This window comes from Cyclopterus lumpus, chromosome 1 (assembly GCF_009769545.1).
Source record: "Cyclopterus lumpus isolate fCycLum1 chromosome 1, fCycLum1.pri, whole genome shotgun sequence".
NCBI lineage: Eukaryota > Metazoa > Chordata > Actinopteri > Perciformes > Cyclopteridae > Cyclopterus > Cyclopterus lumpus.
This window is the reverse complement of record NC_046966.1, coordinates 8004463-8028644: the sequence shown is the minus strand read 5'-3', so window position 1 is coordinate 8028644 and position 24182 is coordinate 8004463. Positions and strand designations below refer to the sequence as shown.

Genomic DNA, 24182 nt, shown 5'->3' with positions numbered 1-24182 from the left:
AGTGCATCAATTTTCCTCAATATGTGCATATTTATGCTTTGTGCCAATTGTTGTTCTTCTTCAAAGCACTGGCATTTACAAATAATTTGACTGCTTTTTAAGTTCCTTACTGGCAAAAGTGTTACTTGGGTGACCTTACACTTTTAAGGCTATAAACTATATTTGCCCTCCAACCGTGGGAACAAAATGCTTGCTCAGGTTTTGCCTCTGTTTTCAGTCTTATCACCACTTTATACCGCGTGCTGCCGATATCAGTGAATGGTATGCAGGTTGTTATGGGGCCACTGTGGTGAAACAAATCTCAAATGTCTGAGGCATGCTATGTCCCCCGCCACTTCGATGCACTGACAGGTCATCAAATGAGTCCAGTCATTATCATGACTGCTAATACATTTTTTACAATGACCTAGAGGTCTGAAACAGCATAACCAATTGTCCATCCCCCCCCTCTCTTCAGGTTTAACATCAAAGTGAATCTCCAGCTCGTCACTAGTTTCATGCTGACGGGCATCTCTGTTGGAGCCAAGTATGCCCAGAATGGACAGCTCTTTGCACGCTTCAAACTCACTGAAACACTTTCTGAGGTAACTGATTGAATTGTCAACTGCAGTAAACTTCCAATAAACAACATTGATTTCTGACTTTTCACTTTTCAGTAGTGTAACTACTTATTGGTGGTGCCTGCAGCCCAGAGTCTACATCTTCTGAACAGTATATTCATTTTATTCTTTTTACCTCAGGACACATTGGCTGGACGGCTCGTGATGACCAAGGTGAATTCAGTCCTGCTGCTGCCATTCGGCCGCGAGGGGGTCAGCAGCCATCCGCCTCCCGGTGTCAAAGAGCGTGTCTACGAGGCTGTGATTGAGGAGAAGACCAGGACTACATCTTCCTAAGGATCTGCAAGAACTGCTGTGATGAGCTTGGGCTACTGCCTGACAGAGAATTACAGGTATGATTTGCAAGGGACACGTAGGCACTTCTGTTCTGAGGCATGAGGAGTCCCTGTAGTGGTGTCATCACCAGATATGAAATGAGAGTGGTTGATTGACAGTGGTGGAAAAGGCAGGTGAATAATCTTTCAACACATGTTGCCTCGAAAGAACTTGTGGGGTAAAGGTTAATCTATTGAATAGCATTTTAGCAAAAGGTTACAGGACTGAGTTGGCCCATCTTTCCAGGAAAACCTGTGTTCTAGTGCTGCTTTTGTTGTGAGAAATATCCCTTTATTGAATGACTCTACCTTCAGCAACCCCAGCATGATATTTATCTGTCCCCCCTCCTGAACGTCAGCAGATGAAGCAAGCCGGTGTGTTAACATTTATCATAACGACCCTTACATGATACAATTTAATTTCCCCATCTCCTCTGTGGGTTTTTAGAATATTTCACACAGCCTTGATGTTTCACACTCTTCTCCGTATCGCATATCTCAGACTTGTGTTCGTTGTTTATTTCACTTTCTTGCTTTGTCTTTCCGCCTTACTGTCTTTTCCGCTTTATGTATTTTGTTTGTTTTCTCTCTCTCAATCTAATTTTCACACTCCTATTCCAAAGGCAATGCATACTTACAGGATACCTGTGTGGCCCGTGTCTCAGTTTGCATGATGACAAGGCCATCCAGCAGTAGAAACAACATTTAGTGATTACATGATAAAACTGGTGTAGGCAAAGGGATTGATAGAAATGTAAGGAACTAAAGCTCCCCAAGACATCAAGGTAAAAGTAGAAAACATGGTACAAGATTTGTAGATGCTCTTTGATTTATGTAATATTGACAGGTGGACACACACACATGCATGTATGTATTTTTAACTCCTGTTTTCTTTCTTCTCTTCTCTAAATTCATTTAGATGTGGCTGGACTTCATACAAGTTCTAGAAATATCTAGAACTTGTACTTATTCCTATTTTAAAGCTGCAGATATAATGCACATATTGCTTGTATTGCATTTATTGTGTTTAATGGAGGGACGAGACTCATGAGCTCAAGTTAAACCAAAAATTAATGATTCCCATTTTATCAAAAATTGTGTAACCCTAAAAAAAAGCTTTGTCAGGGGCTGTTCTATTTGATTGAATTACATTGTAGATGGATGTATAATCTGTTGATAAAACCAGGATTGCATTGCGCTGTGTGTTGTTTCTGCCTCAGGTTGAGCTCCAGTTCCAGCTGAACAGACTGCCACTCTGTGAGATGCATTATGCTCTGGATCGCACCAAGAGAATGGCATCCTTTTCCCTGACATTGGACTGATCCCCACCATCCCCTGGAGCCCCAACAGGTGCGTATTCCACCATGTCGCTGTCAAGGACTCGTTCAGAAGTTAGATTTACGTTGAAGATCATATTTTATTCTGATTATGGTTTTCTCCCCTTGTGTCTGACTCCATTGATTCAATGGGAAACTGTGGAATACTTTACTGCCCTGGAAGGATGGAAAAAAAGTAAAATACTAATCAATTAAGTCAATGAAATGTCTTATTTCTTATAATATTTTCAACGTGAGGGGAAGGTGTTTTCATACAACATGCAACACACGTTTATGCTCAGGAAATAATCCTAAACAGTTATTATGGAGAAATTCCTTTTAATACCTGCACATCACATTAGATTGACAAATACCCTGAAAGAGGAGCCATTGGGATTAAGTGTCTCGTCCATTCTGATTTGAGGGACAACCCGTTTTACCATCTGAGCCACAGTCCCCCCATGCAAACGCATAAAATGGCAGGCGAGGAGCTGTTTTTGTGCACTGCAAATATTCTTGTAATCAATTTAATCTTAATGAGATTCATTCAAACACGTCATTGGTGAAGTCTTTTGATTGGTTGAGTTACTCCTCCTGAGAAGCCTTTACTTGCTTGTCCCTGCAATTCTTCTCTCATTCACAACAACAGTCCGTACCAGCATTTCGCCCAAAATGGGTGAGGAGGTCTTGTACAGATATCTCTGAATATTGATCCCTGCTCCCATTCACACATGGCCCCAAGCAGGAAATGTTTCTAAACAATTGAGGGAAAGATTGCATACATTTCCTGTCATTGTGTCGAAGTTTTCACACTTTGTTGTCCCACTGAGATTAATTAGATGAACACAATGTTTCTTTGTGTCTCAAAGCTATTACTTGTTCATAAGGCAATATTTTATCTATATGCTTGAAAACACAACTATTAATTAAATGAATTAGTACAAGTTGATTTCTCTAATAATTTCCCTGTCCTCCCTCCACCCTCAGGCAGTGGGATGAGCAGCTGGATCCCCGTCTGAATGCCAAGCAGAAAGAGGCCATCCTGGCCATCACCACACCCGTCTCTATTCCCCTGCCCCCAATCCTCATCATTGGACCCTACGGGACCGGCAAGACCTTCACGCTGGCACAGGCTGTCAAGCATATCCTGCGCCAGGACCACAGCAGGTTTGTTTATGTTTTACTTTGTATGTTTCTTCAGCATTTATTACATAATTATTTGTACCTCTTTTGGCCACTAGTAGGATATTTGTACCTTCTTTACAATTGTTTATCTCTCTTAATTAACCCCCCATTTGCTCTAATTTCTTCTATCATACCTATTTATCTGCTTCATTTTGATCAAAATGTGATATTGTATATCTGTCTACGAGTTTTGTGACAGAGCTTGGGGTTTTCTTATTGCCCAGGGGCGTCTTGTATTTTGGACAATACAGTCATGTGTCTCAAAGCAAAGGCCTTCTAATAACACCGCTTTGTGATTTGCTTTTGAAAATGACATGTTTTGCCCTCATAGCTGGCAGCACTGTCCTCTTTCCTTTCAGCACTTGAAAGGTGTTTGGTGCGAGATGGAAAGACGTTTCACGCGTGTCTCTGCATGTTAATGGGTGTCAGTTTAAGTGCTGGGAAACTCCGTACATGTCAAGTCAATTTTCAGTCTTTTGGTATTGACCAACAAAACCTGTCAAATCCCACACATATTGTGGTCATTTTATGCTTCATGGTGATTGAAAAACATTACTCGTGAATTCATCAATCCATCTCTCAATTGCCAGTTTATTAAGAGTATACAGCAGTCGTGCAATACATTCTAACTTAATGATATTATAATTTGTTATAATTGGAGTTGTCTATAGTATTGAGTGTATCCCTATTGATGGAAATAAAACACAAAATAACACCTTAGGATAATATAGTTGCAATTCAAACATTACTGATTATATTTTCTTGCCCATATGTTTAAAGGCTTTACACCATCTTGAGAATTAATCAACAAACCTGGATGTCACAAGCCTCCCTCTTTGAACTTGTAGATTCTATCGGCCCCTGTGAAATAATGGGTGCTATTGAATGTTTTTAAGGATGGAAAGGGGGAATGGAGATGTAAGCAGGTGTGTGTTTGTGTCTGCACAAAATTGGCATCAGTCATTAAAGCTTCAGGTGGCAAGGGAGGTCAGTCAGAGGGTGTGATCAGGGGGGTGCTTGGCCGCGCAGTGGCCTCAGTTTCTAACTCCAGGGCAGTGGCCGCCTTGGGTTTGACATTAAACGTGCACAAAAAACACAAGTGTCAAGCTGTGCATTATGTATTTGTACTGTATTGGTGTATATACAACGTAGAAGTGTGCATTACTCGAGGACAAAGAGTGCTGGCCTTTTGGATGAATTTGTGTCATTTGTGGTTCGTGCACATGGTTAGTTTGATCATCTTTCCTGGGCCGGATTGCATTTTCTTGCAAACATAATCCGATCATTACGTTACATCACTTCAATTGTGTGTAACAATAACACATTGCAACATTTCTTTTCAGTATAATTTTAATCATGAGTTGGCTCCCTCACTGGTGTGCAGATACCCACAGGAAATTCTGCAATGTCTTGTGTTTGAAGCGAAGCACAAGAACACGCGCGGTTCCCATTGTCTTAATGAAAATGAAATGCAATACCTCGGACAGTGTACCCTGAACAGATGTTCATATATTCTGTTTGAATAAGGGAGACAGGGTTTGTATATATGTAATGTAAAAGGAAAAATGGTGTGTTACAATGTAATATTCATTCCTCATTCCATGAGGATTCTATCTTAGGATGAATTATAGATATTTTAAAAGTTGAGATGGGGAAGTGACCCCTCTGGACTTGTGCTAACTGCTCTTCATACTGGTAAAATGATGAAGACATTGTATGGATCCTAGTTGGTGTACCTGATGTGTGTTGTTGTACATGTTAAATGCTCCAAGCTTTCAATTTGAACTACTGGCTTTGCCCATTACTGTACACTGTTAGTTTCAAAGTACTTAAAGTGCTTTAAGTCTACAACGGTACAAAGCATTTTGTGTATATACATTTTTATCAGTCCAATTAGAGATTAACATCTGATTCAAAGCGTTTAACAATAAATTGGCATGCGTTGTCTCTTCAGACAGACATCTGGGATAATACAGCTGACGTACAGCTCGTAGTTTGAAAAAAAAAGCTTTTTGTATTGATCATCCAAATTAAAGAGAACTAGCGCACAAAGGCAGGTTTCAGGGTTATTTCACCCGAAAATGACAAATGTTAATGTGGTATCTAATTTAGCTGATAGTTTTGCCATTTCTTCCATTGAGTGTCGCAGAAGCTGTGTATCATGCTTAACCCCTGACATTGTTTGTGTTTTGTCTCTACAGGGTCCTGATCTGCACGCACTCAAACGTGCAGCCGACCTTTACATTAAGGACTACCTTCATCCTTATGTTGAAGCAGGCAATGCGCATGCCAGACCTCTCAGGTATGGAAGCACACTTGCTTAAAGAAGACTTGGCAGCTAAGGGCAGAAACATACTTGTGCCTTGTGTATGTGTGCACAGCAGTTCAAACATGTAATGGCGTCTTTAAGAAAACGGTGGCTTATGAAGGTATATTTTAATACAATCTGTTTGTATTTATATGTCCGATTTGCAGGCTGCAGTTCATTCAGATTTTGAGAGCCCCTTTCTGTCCTCGCGTTCATCTGGTAGCTGCAGTTTGTGTGATCACATTTCGATAGCATATACTGTAAAAGGCATTAAGACCGCACAGCCTTGACCTTGTACGTAAATTTATGTATAAAGGTGCTTTTTACAGAGTGAACTGGTATAGATAACATATTTAATACCATATTTTGAATAAGAAAACACTAGCCTGCCTTTTTAAATTGCCTGTACGTAACATAAACTCCAGTTCAGTTAAATTGGCTGTTGCTTTTCTTTCAGCTGAAGCCATTCTAGCCAGATAAACACTCACTCATCTAAACATCAACTAGATTGTCCTGAAGTGCATAGCAGTGACAGTGACAGACATTTGCTAACTTCAGAAACTCCACGAACTCTCCTGCACTTAGAACTCCACCTAGAAGGCAACAAACATACAGACTCACGGATACACACACCTTCCTTACACTGCATCAGCGATTCTAATCACATTTCAGCAACATCCTAGGCCACAAAGGACAGGAAAGCAGCCTTGACCAGCCAGGGCCTAACGTGACAGCTGTTTACAGGAACATTAAGGAATCAAATGACTTGTTTCACATGAGTTGGTTGTCTGATTTCTTTGGATTCCAGTGTGAATTGCCCCTTAATCACAACCTCTTCTCTTAGCTCCCCCATGTCTCTTTTTGAATGAGCAAGCTCAGTCAAGAATAAAGCCGTGTATGAATATGTAGGGCCCTAGTGTGGAACGGGACTGACCAAACATAAGGGCGCAAGGACTTGCCTTCCTTTCTGTTCTTTGCAGGCATGCATAGTATGAGAGGAAAGAAGGCTCCATCTTTATATTGTACAATTAGACACAATACAAGTTTTATTATACTCACAGACCCCTGATGTGTTGTTCTTCCCTGCAAAATAATAATATCAATAAGTTTGCCTTGTGTGAAGTGAAACGGAGGCCATAAAACATGCCAGATTAGATATGACAAATTATTTGCAGACTTAATTAGTTGGGTTGCATCCCCTACCCAAAATCTTTTAATTGTAAGAACTAAACGTAGATAAAGCAGGGCAAGGGAACTGGTCGCATCAAGCAAGACTCTTCACACAATATGGATTGAAGTTAATTCACAATGTAGGTTTATAAACCGCAAACAAGATCCGAATGTGCACAAACAGTAGACTGATGAATTCGTCCTCTTTTGGGTCATTTCTCTCTCCTGACAATTCTCCTTTTGTCTCTCTCCAGGGTATACTCAGGAACCTCTGGTGAAAGACGGTTCACCCAGTGGTCCAGCAGTATTGTCTCATCTTCCAACACACACATAATTTCCGGATGCCCTCAAGAGATGACATCCTTAGGCACCGTGTGGTGGTGGTCACCCTCAGCACATCCCAATACCTCTGCCAGCTTGACCTGGAGCCCGGTGAGTCATAGTGAGAAGATATGTAGTCATCTTCTAGTGTAATAGCAGTCTAAATTACCTTAATCTCCTCAGGATTTGGGGGATAACTGATAAACACCATTCAAAATGCATGTCTTTGAAGAACATGTGATGAATTAACACAGGCTAACAGGTTAACGAAATATTACAGTCACTTGATACAATAACAATGATATACAACGATATAACACAATGATAGTCGGCACATGAACAGTCTAAACAAAAGGTGAACAATTTAATATTGGTTTATGATGCACTGCATTATAGGAAAATATATTAATGCAAATATATGTTTTCTTTTCTCAATATAAATATTTTAAATTCAGTTCACTCTCCTGTCCTTTGGTCATCCTCAAGTGGCTCTAATATCCAGTGTTGGCAGGAGCTCACCACTTAGAAATGGAACTCATTTAAGTTGTGTAAAAGACATGGAAAACAACTAGATGGTTATTCCAGACTAATAACTGACTAATGTGTCAGCAGAGGGGGCTGTTTTTTGCTTGGGAACACCATCTGCCTGTTTCTAATGTATTGTACATCATTAGCCCCCATTCCCCACGTTCATCTCTCCGGCTCTGCTTGTGTTCGACGGTGATGAAATGTTCAGGGAACGAGGCAACTGGTAGCAATAACAAATCTCCCACGCCTAACACACGGATGCCCCAAAAAATCTCTTAATATCCGGTTTGCTGATGTTGCTCTCTCTTTATGGGATCTGGCATGTGGAAATGTGCATGGTTTGGTTAATCTAATTGTGCATGGTTTGGTAAAACTAATTCCATCTTCAGGACTGGGACACACAGATGTTGTGTGTGTGTGTGTGTGTGTGTGTGCGCCCTTCTAGATGTCAATACAGTTAGGTTGACTGCCTATAGATGCGCCCTCATGCTGCGTTCACACCAAAAGCTTGCGTGAGTTTTCTCGCCCGATTATTTGTGGTTTATTCGCTTCATTTGCACCTTAGAGGGGGCGTGGCTTATCTCCTTGGCTTTACTCTGTGGAAACGGTTCTCATTTCCGCCATCCACCATGGAAGAAATAACCACTTGTTATGCTTTATACTTGTTGTGGAAATCCCACAAACATTGGAACATCAAACGCCCTCGTGTTTGGGTTCATAACATCATCCAGCTCACACAGCTCGATGACTTCCACCGACTGCGTCTGGATAGCTGCCGCTTCCAGCGCTACGAGAGTAGCAACATTGACTCATGCGAAAAAATGTCAGCGCTTTTGGTGTGAACGTAGACGTCTTCAGCTACATTAGCCCCTGAAAATAATAACTATCTGCGTCCTTACCTCATAGAAGGCTGTTTGCTCGCTAATTCAACTCAAATAATTCACAGTAAATGCCTTTGCACACATTTGTAACATTGGTTAATCACAAGTTAAAGAAATGAATACGGCCTCACATTCAGTCCAAGATGTTTACACATAAACTCCAAACTGTCATACATGTAAATGTTCCTCGACACGGTCTCGGTATTCTTAACTGACTAAAGGCCAAATTTATATTCGTGAATTAACTTCAGCTGTCCTGAAGACATGCAGTGTAGCTTTGTGTGTTTGTTTCCCATACTGCCGACTGCTGTTCAGGATCAACTGGATCCCTGTAATCTGTCAGTCACAGGGCAATAATACAATATTAATACAATAATTGTCACATTTAATTATTAGCTCTGAAGAACAAGCAAGTACAAGTTGTCAAACAAACCACTCTTATAAGGAAAAACTGTAAATTAGCTAATTTGAAAGTAATGGAGTGTACTAAAGAAGCTGCTGTATTTTTTAGCTTATGTGTGCAAGTGAATATTGATTTGTCTGCAGGCTGCTGGGTCTTGCAGCTTGATAAAGGTTCAAGATTATGGCTCATACTGTGGTCAATAGGGGAATGTTGTTATCCAAAAGGAAGTTGGCTCCGGTTGGGTTCATCGTGTGGCAAGAACCAGAACATGTCCAAGAACAATGTCAAATTTTCACAAAATGGTTTCCCGACCCACCTTTGAGCAGTAGCTGAACTTTGAACACGTTTTGACACAACTTTTAAAACCGACCTTTACTAGAGTTATCTTTTTCACAGATCTCAGATCTTGCAAGTCACTTTTAAATGTGTGAAAAGGGTAGGAACAGAGAATGTGAGAGACTCGGGGTGTGAGGTGAAGCATCCGCCATTTATTATTAAACTCTCATCTGTCCCCAAAATCACTTGTGCAACACTGGGCCTCTGATCTGTTTCACCTCTGCTTATTATCATCTGGAATCAGTGGGACCTCTATGACATCTAGCAGTATGTCCTTACCATCCAATAATTCATACAATTAGGGATACATAATGGAAAGGGAGTGAATGCTAGCAATGCTTCATTCCATATTTCCACCTGTGCATATCTTCTTTGAGTGCACCTTTCTTTGGTACATCACTTTACAGCTGTGAAGGGACATTTCTCCCTTCATAAGCTTAAATAGATACATATTCTGCAAATGAGTATGCAAAAGTATGGGCTATTGTAAAAGAAAGTCTTTTCATCAGCACGCCAGGGGGAACAATGATAGCAGTCCCTTCAATGAGGTGCACACAGTTCAGAGTGGTTTGAGGCTTTATCGTTGGAGGGAAAGAAAAGAGAAATCAATACATTTTGCAGGCATTTGTTCAAAGGCTGATACAAAGGAGGGAATGTTGCCCCAAATCAATTTGCTCCACCTCTTTTCTTGCCATCCTATGTTTCTGTCTGTTTACTTCTCGACAGTCTCTGAGTTTATCTTGTTATTTTCTGCCGTCACTTTTCATATCCGCATATACTTTCCTGTAGAAATTCAGCTCGGGCTTCAGAGGCTGTTTGCCGGTTGTTATTCAGCCTCTCTTTTTCCCCGCTCCCTGCTCCAGCACTCATTTGCCATGCCGTTTCATCCCCTCCCCTCATGAGCTTTTTCAATCAGGGAGGGCTACTGTTCAATCCCTTTTCAAACGTCCACAAAACCCTGCCTTCGGTTTGCAGGGCTGGTTAAAAGAAAGAAGGAAAAAGTGACTAAGAGGATGACACAGCTACAAGGATTTAATGCTCCTGATGAACAAAGTGATTGTTTGTTAATGTGCCAATATTGGTAATCTTCCCTGACCTTTTGATTTGATGATTCATTTTGATACCTATACTCAACATGGCAATGATTTTTATATAAAATATCTTTCTAAATTATAACCGTAATATGTTCGATACATGTTTCGTCTTAGCAGTATCTTGTCTCTCTCACACACACACACACACACACACACACACACACACACACAGAGACCACCCCCCGGGATCCATTTGTATACATTCCTATTGTAAGGACTGTGTTTTTACTTTTCTCCTTGACAGGATTCTCAGGTGTGAAACAAGTGTGCATTTTTGGGGAAGCACGACTCAAAGTACTAAAGTGATGTTGGTGTGTTATCTGTTTTGGCAGGGTTGTTCACTCATATCCTTTTGGATGAAGCGGCCCAGGCCATGGAGTGCGAAACAATCATGCCTTTTGCTCTAGCAAGCAGGTCCACCCGCATCGTGTTGGCTGGAGACCATATGCAGGTACCGATAAAGAGTTTTTTCAGTGAAAAAGGACATATGCTGCATTTCTTTGCTTATTCACTAATTACAATATATATGTAAATGCACATCAAAGGGTCTTTGGGTTCATTCTCTCAGACAGTTGAAGACCTTTCTTTGTATTCTAAAGTAAAATAAAAGAACATTTGGAAGGAGGGGTAAGTAGAGGTAATAACTCCACGCTTGTCTATTCCAAATACAAAAGAACAGGCAGCAGCCACTGTAGAGCTCATTTTAATAGAAGCACATCAGGATGATGGAGGCAAATCTACCTCACTAGACATTAAAGATATGAAGACTGTTTTAAGTATTGTTTGAATAACAGTTTTATGCTTGATTTATTCACTTATTTGATTTATTGTTATACCAAGAGATTAGGAAGGAAATGCAACCTGTGGTTTGCTATCAAACAACCTAATGCCTTTCTGCCTTGGTTGGAAAGCAGTGCCATATTGGAGCAAGTTTGTAACCAAGACTGGCTGCTGCACATATGCTCCAAACTAATTTGATATCGGCACGTTCTCAACTGCTGTGAATTCACTGCGAGTAAATTCCACTGTAATCACGGTGACTCAAGGTATGTTTGTTTAGTGCATACACACCAGATGGAAGACGTTGCAAGTCACAACGGGAGCGACAACTAGCTTAGTTCCTCAAAACAAGAATAGCCCTCAATGTAGTTAATACATTTTTAAATTAATAACATCTAAATAGTTCCAGGAACAAGGATGCCCGGGGGAACCAAACTGTGCATTCTTGTTAGAAACTGTAAAGATTGGACTGAATGGTATTTCATGTGATTAGCATAGCATCAAACAGAGGTGAAAAACTTTGTCATGAAACCACCTGATGCAGTGTTTGGTGAAACAACGGTGTGCCTAAAGCTTGTGTGATACATGGTTTGACACATCTGTTAGACTGGGAATTTATTTAGTGTAATAAACAGAAATCTAAAGCTGAATAGAAAGGACAAGAAATGATGTGAGAGAATTGTAAACTACCTTCCTCATGCTCTCTCTCTCTCTCTCCCTCTCTCCATTTTGTGTCCTTCAGCTCAGTCCGTTTGTGTACAGCGAATTTGCTCGCGAGCGTACCTGCATGTGTCACTGCTGGACCGGCTGTATGAGCACTACCCCGCTGAATACCCGTGTCGCATCCTCCTCTGTGAGAACTACCCGCTCTCACGAAGCTATCATCAGGTAGGTGTGAGCCCTCAAAAACTGCAGAGTGTCGAAACTGTGGGAGGAGAGGCGGAAATACTCGAGAAGAGGGGCTGTGAGGAAACATAGGTCAGGAGGAAAAGGGGAAACATGGGTGAATAATTGATGGGCATCGGTTGTCCAGATAGGAAAGCGTCATTAAGTAAAATTGTTCGGACTGACAATAGCTACGACACAAATGAAGGTTTACAAGCGGCAACATTATTCTCCACCATCTTAATACTTGTGCACTTGGCAGTACATACTTTAACCAAATTCTGTGTGGTGTGGGTTATTTTACCTTTTCAGTTTTAAATGGGTTGAATTCCTGTATTGGATTAGTCAATGCAGTTTGTTGCTGGGTTTGATGGCACACATGCGCTCAAACGTACACCCTCAGTAGCACATTGAAGTTTTCAGGTTTTAAATGCATTTTATTTTACTATGTTATGCTTGCTGGTAACATACACAAATGTATCTCTAATTGTTCTTGCATTAAACATGTTTGTGTTGTCATTCAATACAAAAGTGCAGTTCATGCATACAGAACTTCACATTTTGGTCAAGATTCCACATTTTTCCAAAATCTCAAATACCCCAGCTCGTATTACAGGTGTATCCAATTGTGAATGAAGATGTGATAATTCTTAGATTATTAGTATCCTCTGATAGATAACCTTGCACTAAATACTCCCCTCTTTTTGCGTTCCTTTTTTATTTCTCTTTCTCGCACCTCTTCTTCCTCTCCTCCACCGACAGCTACACGTCAGAATTGTTTTATGATGGGAAGTTGATGGCTAGTGGAAGCAGCCCTCCCATAAGGACTTCTACCCTCTGACCTTCATTCACCGCCAGAGGAGAAGATGTCCAGGAGAAGAACAGCACGGCCTACTACAACAATGCAGAGGTTTGAGAGTTACAGTTGTATAGTTGTAGTGGCCTGATGCTGTTTGCATATAAATTATTTTTAGTTGAATGTTATTAAAGCCATTACAAGCTCTGTCAAGTAAGCGTTTGTGTTAATATTTACTCCTCCTTGGTGAATAGCAAATGATAAATTTGGAAAAGAATTAATAGAAAATTAATTATTGAAAAGAAATATAATTCATCATACAGTGTAAAAAGAAAAGGTACAATTGCTAGATAACACAATATCTTAAATTAGTGTAGCACCTTTTGTTTTAATGCAGCATTTTCCTGTCCTGTTCCACAGAACTAATGTATTTATTTATTCTTATTTCCACTGCATTCCTAGTAGAGTAGAGAACGGCTATCAAAGCTTAAAAAACATGACCAATGTGACGTTAATCAGTGTGATTGATGAAGCATTTGATTCTCTCTCTGGGCTGTGATGGCAATTAACTTCATGAAAAGGCTCAAATTCTGATTATAAAATATACAAAACTAACGCTTGGCTGGTAATTATGTAATTAATTCATCATCAGACCGAGCCTGTCGAGATTGCCATGCATGCTAGTTACACCTCCTTTTTCCCACACTGCGAAGTTGATGTCAGATTGATTTCAGTTTTAGCCACCTGCGAAGACGTTGTATTATTCAGGCTGCATTGTAGTCAGTCTACATTGCTTTTGTCTCTGTGTTTGTATAAGTGCATAATGGACACTTTGATTAATGAACGTGTGTTCAAATGATCAATATTTGTAGCTGTAGACCCCAGTTTGTTAGAAATAATTCAGGGATTTGATTATGATGACATGTAATTTAATTTAGATTATTAAATTGAGTTTGGTTGAAGTCAAAAGCAGAATGATCAGCACCGTTTATTTCACCTCATCACTCTGTCTTTTAATCATAATTGAAGCTGAAACCATAAACTTAATTCGGAGCTACATTTGACACCCATGACGCGTGATTCACTGACTGCTGGCCTTTGATTGGTTCGTCTGCAGACTTGTTTGTGGTTATTGGCTGTGTCTCATGTCTCACCCTTTACTGACGAGTTCCAGCCAATTAAACTACGGCTGCCTCTTCAGTTTACGTTCCAACTGTCGGCAATGCCAAATGAATTGCCTTCGGTCTCTCTGATACAGCACAGTCAAACAAAATGACAACATTATCATAATTTTGCTCAATCAAAATGCGATACGCATGTCCATTTGATAGTCCTGTGCAAGAGTCTCTAATGGGCTTGGCTTCAAGTGGAAGACAATATGTCCATGACATTTCAAAGCCTCTGGGAGTATGCCAATTATTTTCAACAGGAATTTAAAATACTGCGGATATAACAAAAGAACAAGGGGGATTCAAAGCACCAACTATTGAATTGGAAATAAACTCATAATCACCTGTATAGGCGATTATGGTCTGGAATACCTTGTTTTTCCAGAAAACTTGAAGCCTTTTTTTCTCTCACAATATGTTGTCCTCCACTTTACCTTGCTTGAAAATATCACTTAGTCTCTGACTTCCCAGTTATTTGTGTGTGCAGTGATCAGGGTGTGAAGAAGGCTTTTGGAATTGAGCCTTGTTGTTCCTTCCTTCGTTCATGTTCCTCCATCTCCGCAGGTATTTGAGATTGTGGAGAGGGTGGAAGAGTTGCGCAAGAAGTGGCCAGTGTCCTGGGGTAAGCTGGACGACACCAGCATTGGAGTGGTGTCACCATACGCTGACCAGGTCTTTCGCATTCGTGCTGAGCTCCGAAAGAAGAGAATGCATGAGATCAGCGTGGAAAGAGTGCTCAATGTCCAAGGTGAGGAAGAAGTATTGACCATCATGCATCTACATGTGTGTAGTTACCGGCTCAAACACTGAAACTAGTGCGACGTCGATGTGCCAGGTCATGGATATTTTTTAGATTTAAGTGGCCTTGTTGGTGTCCTGCATGCACATACGTATGCATGTCTTTATGGAGTTTTATCTATCCTTTGATGGTGTTTTGACATTATTCAAAGAATGGGGAATTGTAAACTGGAAGAAAGCTATTGTCGGACAATCCAAAAATTGTTGGACAAACAAATACCCTTTTTGAATCTCCAACTCCCTCATTTCTCCATGATGCTTGTCTGACATATTTCTGTGTGAGATGATATCATTGTCCATCTTCGTCAAAATTAGAGTTAGAGCTACATTGCGTTAAGGAAAATCTTTATATATCCCACTGCAGTTATCCGTATTCATATTACCCTTCATATCATCTATAAGGATAATATGAGTTACGATTTCTTCCCCGAAATCTCTCATCTGCGTCAGTCTCATGCAGTTCCCACATGTATTGCATCCAGCTGATTTCCACAGTTCATTAACTTCCTCATTAATCACACATGAAACATGTGATTGTGCACACAAGAAACCCTACTTTGGTTAGTGCGTAAACTTGAATTTAACACACATGACAGTACTACACTAACGCTTTAGAAAACAGCATGCAATTTGATTTTAGTTCCCACTGATATCAAATGTCATAGAAGCTAATAGAGAAATTAATGTTCCTCATCATTTGAATACTCTGCTTCAAAATTGGTGAACCTTGAGCTAGCTTCTATCTCTCCTGTGTTTCTAATTGATTTAAATAGATGGTCTTTGCTTCTCCTAATCATATGTTTTAAAACGTGTTTGCAGGTAAACAGTTTCCGGGTGCTGTTCCTCAGCACGGTGCGGACGCGGCACACCTGCAAACACAAGCAGACAGCCATCAAACGTAAAGAGCAGCTGGTCGAGGACTCAACGGAGGACCTGGACTATGGATTCCTCTCCAACTACAAGCTACTCAACACGGCCATCACCAGAGCCCAGTCTCTGGTTGCAGTTGTGGGAGACCCCATTGCACTGTGCTCTGTTGGGCGTTGCAGGTAAATAATGGCATGGTAAATAATGGTTTCATATATAGGAGCCATGAGGGGGAAATGCCATTGACTGCCACCTCCTATCTCAATTTTAATTTATTTTACTCATTCACTCTTTTGACCCTATGGTCTCCCAACTGTCTGTTTTGCCTCCATCAAAAATGTCAGTCATTTGTTCTCATGATTGTATTTGTTATTGGTACACAGTGTGCTGAGAGATTATTTTCTATTTGATCTTTTCATTCTTGCGTTCCTGCTACAGCTTTTTTGCCTCCTGTGTTTTAGTTTCTTTCCCTTTTGGTGTGCTTCATCATTTTGCTGATTTTTCCTTTTCCTCCAATTCCCGTTCTTGTAATCATTCCATTACAAATGCGTTATCCACTTTGTTTTGACAGACTTATTTTTTATATTCAGCCCCCAATTAGTAATTTGTTACACTGCCAGCAGTAGGAAAAAGAAAAAAATCAACAAGCTGATCCACGAAATACTCAATCTAAACAAGGAAAAATACAGGAGAATAGAAAAAAAAAATAATCTGTTTCCTTCTTTTTGTGCCTTTCCAGAAAATTCTGGGAGCACTTTATCTCCATCTGCTATGAAAACTCAAGCCTACATGGCATCACCTTTGAGCAGATCAAGTCTCAGCTGGAGGCCCTGGAGCTAAAGAAGACCTACGTCCTCAACCCATTGGCCCCAGAGTTCATCCCCCGTGCCCTCAGGCCACTGCAAGGGCACCACTCTTCATCGCAGGCCCTCCACTCCCACCATCATCCACATCCTCAGCATGTACAGCCCGCCTCCAACAAGCAGGGTTCACAGCAGCAGCAGCAGCTGCTGCAGCAACAGCAGCAGCAACAGCAACAGCAACAGCAACAGCAACAGCAGCAACAGCAGCAGCAGCAGCAGCAGCAGCAGCAGCAACAACAACAACAACAACAGCAGCAGCAGCAGCAGCAGCAGCAGCAGTCGCCCCCTAAGGTGAGATGTTTTAGATGAGGCACAGTGGAAGGAATAATTGTTTCCATCCACCTCTTTTATTGTGTGCATTTTCAATACGGGCATTCAAAATCCAGACCAAGCTGTAGAAATTAGATAATGAAAACATAGAAATATATAAATAGATTTTGTCAAACAATACTACTTGTTACTGGATATGCAACTGCAATACTAAAAATAACAATTTAGAGTTTGCACATGGAGGGGAGGAATAGAAAGAGAAGAGAATGATGAGACAAATAAAGGGAAAAACGGGGATAGATAATGTGCTGGGTAACCACTTTTTGATTTGTTAAATAGTAAACAAATGATCCAGAATAAATTGAGTGCCTCTTGCCTTTCAGAAATGAAAAATGTTAAACGCTACATCTATTTAAAATGCTTATTTTGAAGTTCTGAGTTTCTTTTTCACCACAGTAATTACTCTACGGTCGTTCAGTTTGGCTACAGAAAAACTAACACAAAACAACATAGATATACAATGATCATCGCAGGTTTGGCGTAAGGATGTGTTTGATTGTTTAGCTTGGATTGAAATGTCTGTGCGATTCTGTCCTCCCCGTCTGCCCTGTGGTAAAGGTTAACGAAATCCACACAGCTGTCAACCTGCTGCCATCTCCCACTGGGCCTAATGAGCCACAGCTCCGCAGTATCAGCCGGCTTTAGACGCACACGCACAGTTCTTCCCTCTCCCCACGGTCATACTATGGGGCGCACAACCACACACCACACACAGACATGGTGCTGTCACCATGCAGTATGTAAAATAGTGTTTCCTTCAGCATATCCAGCATGTTGCTAACTTAAAGGTCAGACCATTCTTGGTAGCTCTGTCCATGGTGGAAGCACCTACTGAGATGTCCAGGCAAAATGCTCCATGCAAATGTCATTTAATAATAGATGAATTGGTTTTAAAAGTGTCTTGCCACAGTTTCTATTTACACTTGTGTTGTGGGGATGAAAGTAGCCGCTTCAGAGCAACATTTTCACCTTTGCTGCTGATGGGGTTACACCAATACCTTGCATTGTGAGTATTGTACAATCCAAGATAATCAGGTTCAGTTGTCCAAACTATTGTAGTGTTTACAATGTAAAGGTGAGGATAAAATAAATGGTTATTAAAACAATTTGTAGAGAAAGTTGATCATTGTGATTCAATGCAATACCTATTCAGGACTTGGTATCCAAGGGCAGATAGTGAAAGGGTCATACATCAGGATTATAGGGACAATTTCTTGTAAGACATATTCATTTAATCAGAATTTAGAAAGCATGCAGCATGGTCATTGTGTGGCATCTAAATTACTAGAAATATATGCGTGTTGATTTCATATTGGGAAGTGCCGTTTTCAGACACAGATGGTGTTTTGGTGCAAGACTTGTGGTAAAATATGTCTCGCATTAAAATGCTTTTCTGGAGTTTCAGCTTTAGTCTTGTGTGTGTGTGTCTTTTCATTGCAATCTTTCTTGTATCTCTTCAATCTCTTGCAATTGATTTCCCAGCGCAGTTCACATTGCTATTTCACTGACAGTGTGTCATTGAAAACCAATGATGCTGAACCTTGAACCCTATAAGATGCAGTAAGCAGCCCACCACAGAAAATGTATCTTATGAGACAACTGTTGGTCTTTGCCACTATTCAACCCATACTTGGAGAAAAAGTTGCAATAGCACATCTATGATTAGATCAAATAGCCACAGTGCTGGACTATGGGCACCATTTTCATTTTGGTGTGTCTGGCAGTGCTCAGTTGTTACAGTTTCATCTTTGATGTATATATTACCAGATCATTGCATATTGCGGAGACAAAGATGTTACATTAGTTGCAGCAGTTTTATATTTGGTTGCATTGCGCCAACAAGTTAGTTCTGTTTTTGTCAGTTTTTGTTTCGATTCTGTCATACATTTTGAGCGAATAATTGTAATTGTGCGATTTGTATGTTCCTGCAAATTGTTGCCATCATTTTGTCCAAATATACTATTTGCTAATGATTTGTTGGCCGTAGTGCCAAAGACTGCTAGTTGGGGTAGCAACTCAAGTACAAAGAAAACAAGTGAAATTAATGGACTTCATAATGATTCCACGGAATCACTTGTTTTCCTGTACTCATGACTGGCGTTCCTTATCATCTTTTGATAATATCCGCATAGCAACACAGTGGATCTCATGGAATTGAGGATGTCATTAATTCCCCCTCTCCGAGGAAGCATACTCGGTGTCTGTGACTGTCTGTTAACACCACAGTCATCTGGGAAACAAAACAGCCACTGACGGAGCTCAAAGGAGATTGTTGTGTATGCTTGCCTTTTTAATGATTACTAATGGATGAGATATGGTCCACCTACACTCAGGTATGTGGAGATCTAATGTGAGCCCAGTGTTTTGTATCTGCATATCTGTGTGCACTCCCCCACATGAGTAATTGTACACGTGTGCTCCACCACTGATCAGGCATCAGTTCAAACTCTCTGTGTACACATAGAGTAGGTGGAGCTGTATTGTGAAGCCCCCTAGAGAAAGGCAATGGTAAGGGAGTTAGGTTGTTGTCATTGAGTTGTAGAAAGAAAAGTTGTAGCTTGAAAAACATTGCAGTCACAAAATGTACACCGGATTAACTAAGGTATATATATCGTCCAAATGCAGTGGTGTGGCTCTGATGTGTTTCTGATCAGTTTTGGACAAGCTGTGTCAAGATGCGGCTGATAATTACCTATATTGATTCAAAAGGTTGGTTGTTTTTAGGGGATTTAAAAAATTTAAAAAAAATCCTTTAATTATGGCTCTTCGAGCTTTAACTTGTTAATTAAATACATGCATGGTTTATTAGTGAAGCAGTCTCTGAGAAAGAGGCTTACTTACACAGTTGGTGATCTGTTTCTACTATTTTTGATGTTGGCATGTATCTTTTTGCGTGCGTAAATCCTTAATGTCAGCAAAGGTTTTCCATCTATTATAAATTTAAATCTGCCATTATACAACCTGGGGGGGAAAAAGCCAGCAGTATTTCTGCTAAATTGATGTGTAAATACAAACTGCCTCTCTAGCAAAACCACTCGCTTTACTGTCGCCTGTTCTGTAAGATGTCTGTATCACACATTCATCTTATGGACTACGCTGTGCGCTGTTAGACTTCTTAATTCACAACTACTCACTAATGAGGTTTTGCTCCTATAACTGTTTGGACAAACGTGGGATAGTCGCGGTGATCATACTGAAACCGCTGTATACCAAGTTCCTACTGTTAACAGTTACCATAATTGTTTATTTACACTTTTCTTCTCTAATTGGCCTCTTATGAAGTCTTGCTTGTCTGACTTTCTCATGATATTTTTTTTCCTACAGGGGAAACATGCAAACCACACAGATCATCTTCCACCTGAAGGATATGGTGAGTTTATCCCTGTTGATTATTTAAATATTAAAAACTTGTAGCTCACTTAGGCCCGCTGAGAATGTTCACTTGACTGAATGTAGATAAAGGGAAAGGAATCTTATCCTAGAAAAGTATATTACTATGGTACCTTTGATAAACACTGCATCAAAAAGTGTTCATTTAAAGCACAAATCTGATCACGTCAGCCTTGTTAAATGATTTTAAATCGAGCAGTAAGCAGATTTTAAATCGAGCAGTAAGCAGAAAAAACAGGTCAAATTGAATAATCATGTACAGAAATAAGTTACCGTCCCAGAGCATTTTTCTCTTTATCAATATGTTTGTATTATTATGGTCCGACAACAGCGCAACAGTGGAAGAGTTTCCATAGTTTCGTTTGTTGTCTCTCAACACAAATGAGCACACATCACAACAGCTTGAAATGAGCCAGTCTAGTGCAGCAACGCAGATGGATGCAGGAAGGCCCGAGGCTATTGAAGCCATCAGTGCGATGCAGCCTCTAACAACACAGCAAGGAATTGTTAATACGATGTTTACTACGGGATGACAATCAGTTTGTTTCAGCTGCTGCAGATTCAGGGTCAGCCAGCTACATTAGCCTCAACTGAAAAAAGAAATCTGATTAAATCTGCACCAATCAATTCATCTTCCCAGTTTGGGCATTAGCTAATCATGGATAGTTTGATATACCTTTGGCATGTGTGTTGCCTACTATCAATGTGTCTTCACATTACGGTTATGAACCATATGCATTTACTTGTATTACTCTGCCATCTTCTCTCATTGCAGTCCAATCCAATCCAGCTGTGTTGATGGGAAACCCTATTCGGGCATTCACACCACCCTTGGGTGGCACGCCAGCTGGCATGGGCAAGTCACCCAGCCCTGTTCAAAGGATAGATCCACATACCGGCGCAAGTATCCTCTACGTCCCAGCTGTGTATGGTGGCAACATGGTCATGTCCATGCCCTTGCCTGTAAGTAACAAGCTCGCTAAATATACAATTGCACACATGTATCTGGCAGTGTACAATACTACAAATGATATTGTTTTTTATAGACTTTTTAAAAAAAGGGGGGGGGGGAATATGTAAGATCTGCAAGAAAATGTGTAAAATATGTGCATATTTTGTCAAAGAACACATTTATTTAGGGGAAAATAAAAAATGTTGCTCATACAAATTAGACAGCTAAGGATAATAACTAATGTTGCAATAACTATTTGCTTCATTACTTTAGTATTGGTTTTCTGTGGGAATAAAGGGCTATATTTTGTAATGTAATAATATATCACATTACAAAATATAGTAGGTTTGCTCTTACAGAACAATCTAAAAAAAATTATAACTCCTGTGTGGCAATTTACTTTTTTCTTACTAATAGTATACCACAGTGAAATTAATAATAATAATAATAAACTACTACGAATCAAAATTGGTAATAAATAAAAATATGCTGTCAACATTTCCTTGAGTCAAATTTCCCAAATGCATTGAGTCTTATTGTAGAATAGTTCTGTTATTGTGTTGCTCACCTCTGTAAGCTGTATGTTACATGTGAAACAAAAGGACTACAGTCAGCTAATTGGTTTCATGTGTCACGGTGTCTTAATCAAAAATCTGTTAATCTGTGTTTTTATTCCTTAGTTGCCTTGGCCAGGTTACCAAAATCGATTCCCTGTGGACCCTCGCATCATGAACCACCCAGCAGCCATGGCCTACAACTTTAATCTGTTGCAGGCCCAGAATCGAGGCTCCCCCATCCCTTACAGTGGGGTGGCCCACCCCACTCATCTAGGAATGGGCCAGCCCAGCCCTGACAAGGAGCTACAAACTGACCCCATCAGAAATGGTGTGCCTCAACCAGCCAACATCACAAATGGCTCTAATTGTATTACATCAAATAGAAAGAAGTGGCTATATACAATGTTAATAACTTTGTTTTTGACTTCTTAGGTAAATTAGAAGGATGTCCAAAGTCAGAACAGAGCCGTCTTCAAACACCAGAGAGGAAAACCATCGACATGAAGGAAAAACAGGCAAGTTGTTGACGTTTATGTGTATCTTAAGCAACTTATCCATGTTTTATGTAGAGCCACAAGTCTTTGCTCATGTGTTTTAAATTTGGTGTTTTATTTTTTCCTCCCAGGGAGATTTAGACACAGGCCAAAGCCGAAGTCTAGACTCGCAGCAAGACGGGCTTGTTGGATTTCCCAATGCGCTGCTCCAACGAAAAGATCCCTCGGCTGCCCAAAGACCCCTCAACTACCACCTGGCACCACCCAACCCAGCTTTCCCTCCACATCCCGCTAGTGGAAGAGCTTTCCCCCCACAGTTTCCAATCTCCAGGCTTCCTTATCGGGTCAGCCAGCCTCAACACCCAGGGATGCCGACACCAAGTCAGCAGCAGCAACAGCTCAGCCCTGCCTACACTGGTGGTAGCCACAACGCTTCCTTCTTCATTGGCCCCATGCCCCCTCACAGAGCTGTCCAGTCTCCCACTTTGGATGGTCCGGAACCTGGAGGGGTGGAGGAGATGAGTAGCTCCATTAGGACTCCAATGGGCCACCCAGGGGGCCACCACCCAGTCCTGTCACAGCATAACAGGGTCAACAGCTTTGGGGAGGATGGACAAGATGGAAGTCTGGGAGATAATTTGGGTGAGTGGAGCGTCATATTTATTACCCTTAATTCTGCAAATTCTTAGAGCGAGAATGTGAATTGGTGGTTGGTTTATTATTGCTACCGAGTTTCTTTTAATTACGCAGAAGATCTCACGTTGCTCATGGCTATTTAGTCTAGACTTTCCAAAGCAATACAGTTAAATATTTTTATATTTTGTTTGAAAAGATTTCATATCCTGATAATGTGATTTATTTTCCATGCTTCTTTTTTTTATAAGAGACTAATCCATGGGACTAAAGTTAGATGACACAGAATCATATGGCTTTCTATCGTGTATATAGAAAATGTATGCAGTCATCCAATCATAACTAATCACACGGTTCCCCTTTTAGATCTCCAGGGTCCCTTGGCTCTAGAGGCCCTGAGCCAGCAGCAGCAGGCCGCCAGACTGGGCCAGTGGGGGGAGGCGGCAGGCCCTTTTCTCCAGGGCAGCGTCCCCTTCCCTCTGCCCCAGCAGCTTGCCCACCTTGCTCAGCCTGGCATGGCTCGCTTCCCCCCTCAGCTGCTCCGGGCAGCCAGTTGGGGCCTTGGTGCCAATATCGAGGATGAAGCTGTTACTTCCGCTACCACTGGACCACCTTTCACCAGGTTAGACTAAGCAACATGTTTAATAGTTTGGTTACTTGATACTAGAGACATATATAACAGTTTTACTATTTAACATAACATTAAAATTGAGTGTACAGTAAAGCTAGCTAAAACAAGATAACTGCTTGAAATTGGCCCTCCTTCACTCTTGTTGGTTGCTCCTCAATTATTGTTAAACATGATACAGAGTTCAGACGTAAAGAAATACATTTTCAATTCCCAGGTACCCAGGCCTCTTGAGAGAGATGCCCCCACAGGAACAGCCTGAACCCAGGGATGCAGCTGAGATGCAGCCCCCACCTCAATCTCGTCTCCTCCAGTATCGCCAGTCCCAGTCCCGTGCCTCAGGTGACCCTTCATCGTCTTTAGCTGCCACCCCCAATCATGCTGGCCCTTTCCCATCAGGACCATACCCCCATGACGCAGGCCGCGATCTCCTTAACGACAACCCTCTCAACAACCCGGCTCTGCAGCAGCATCCGGGAAACCCCCTGTATAATACTGGTAGCTACCCACTTCAGCCACCAGCCCACTCTACCAGCACCCCTTCCTCCCAGGTCAAATACCTGC

General features: G+C 41.0%; 1 protein-coding gene across 1 annotated transcript in view; it reads left to right on the top strand.

The window, feature by feature from the left end:
• LOC117739510 (probable helicase with zinc finger domain) overlaps positions 1-24182 on the top strand; it is a 46585-nt gene that overhangs the window by 15908 nt on the left and 6495 nt on the right. Inside the window, 27 exon segments of the mRNA XM_034545961.1 lie at positions 458-584; positions 741-876; positions 879-952; positions 2155-2215; positions 2218-2284; positions 3238-3417; positions 5637-5659; positions 5662-5739; positions 7175-7345; positions 10809-10927; positions 11999-12035; positions 12038-12120; positions 12122-12144; positions 12904-12947; positions 12950-12987; positions 12989-13051; positions 14671-14865; positions 15724-15953; positions 16511-16759; positions 16886-16925; positions 20289-20334; positions 21130-21317; positions 21987-22191; positions 22296-22378; positions 22489-22999; positions 23357-23612; positions 23836-24182. The exon segment at positions 23836-24182 is cut by the window's right edge and continues 467 nt beyond it. Of these exon segments, the coding sequence (XP_034401852.1) occupies positions 458-584; positions 741-876; positions 879-952; positions 2155-2215; positions 2218-2284; positions 3238-3417; positions 5637-5659; positions 5662-5739; positions 7175-7345; positions 10809-10927; positions 11999-12035; positions 12038-12120; positions 12122-12144; positions 12904-12947; positions 12950-12987; positions 12989-13051; positions 14671-14865; positions 15724-15953; positions 16511-16759; positions 16886-16925; positions 20289-20334; positions 21130-21317; positions 21987-22191; positions 22296-22378; positions 22489-22999; positions 23357-23612; positions 23836-24182 (3674 nt within the window).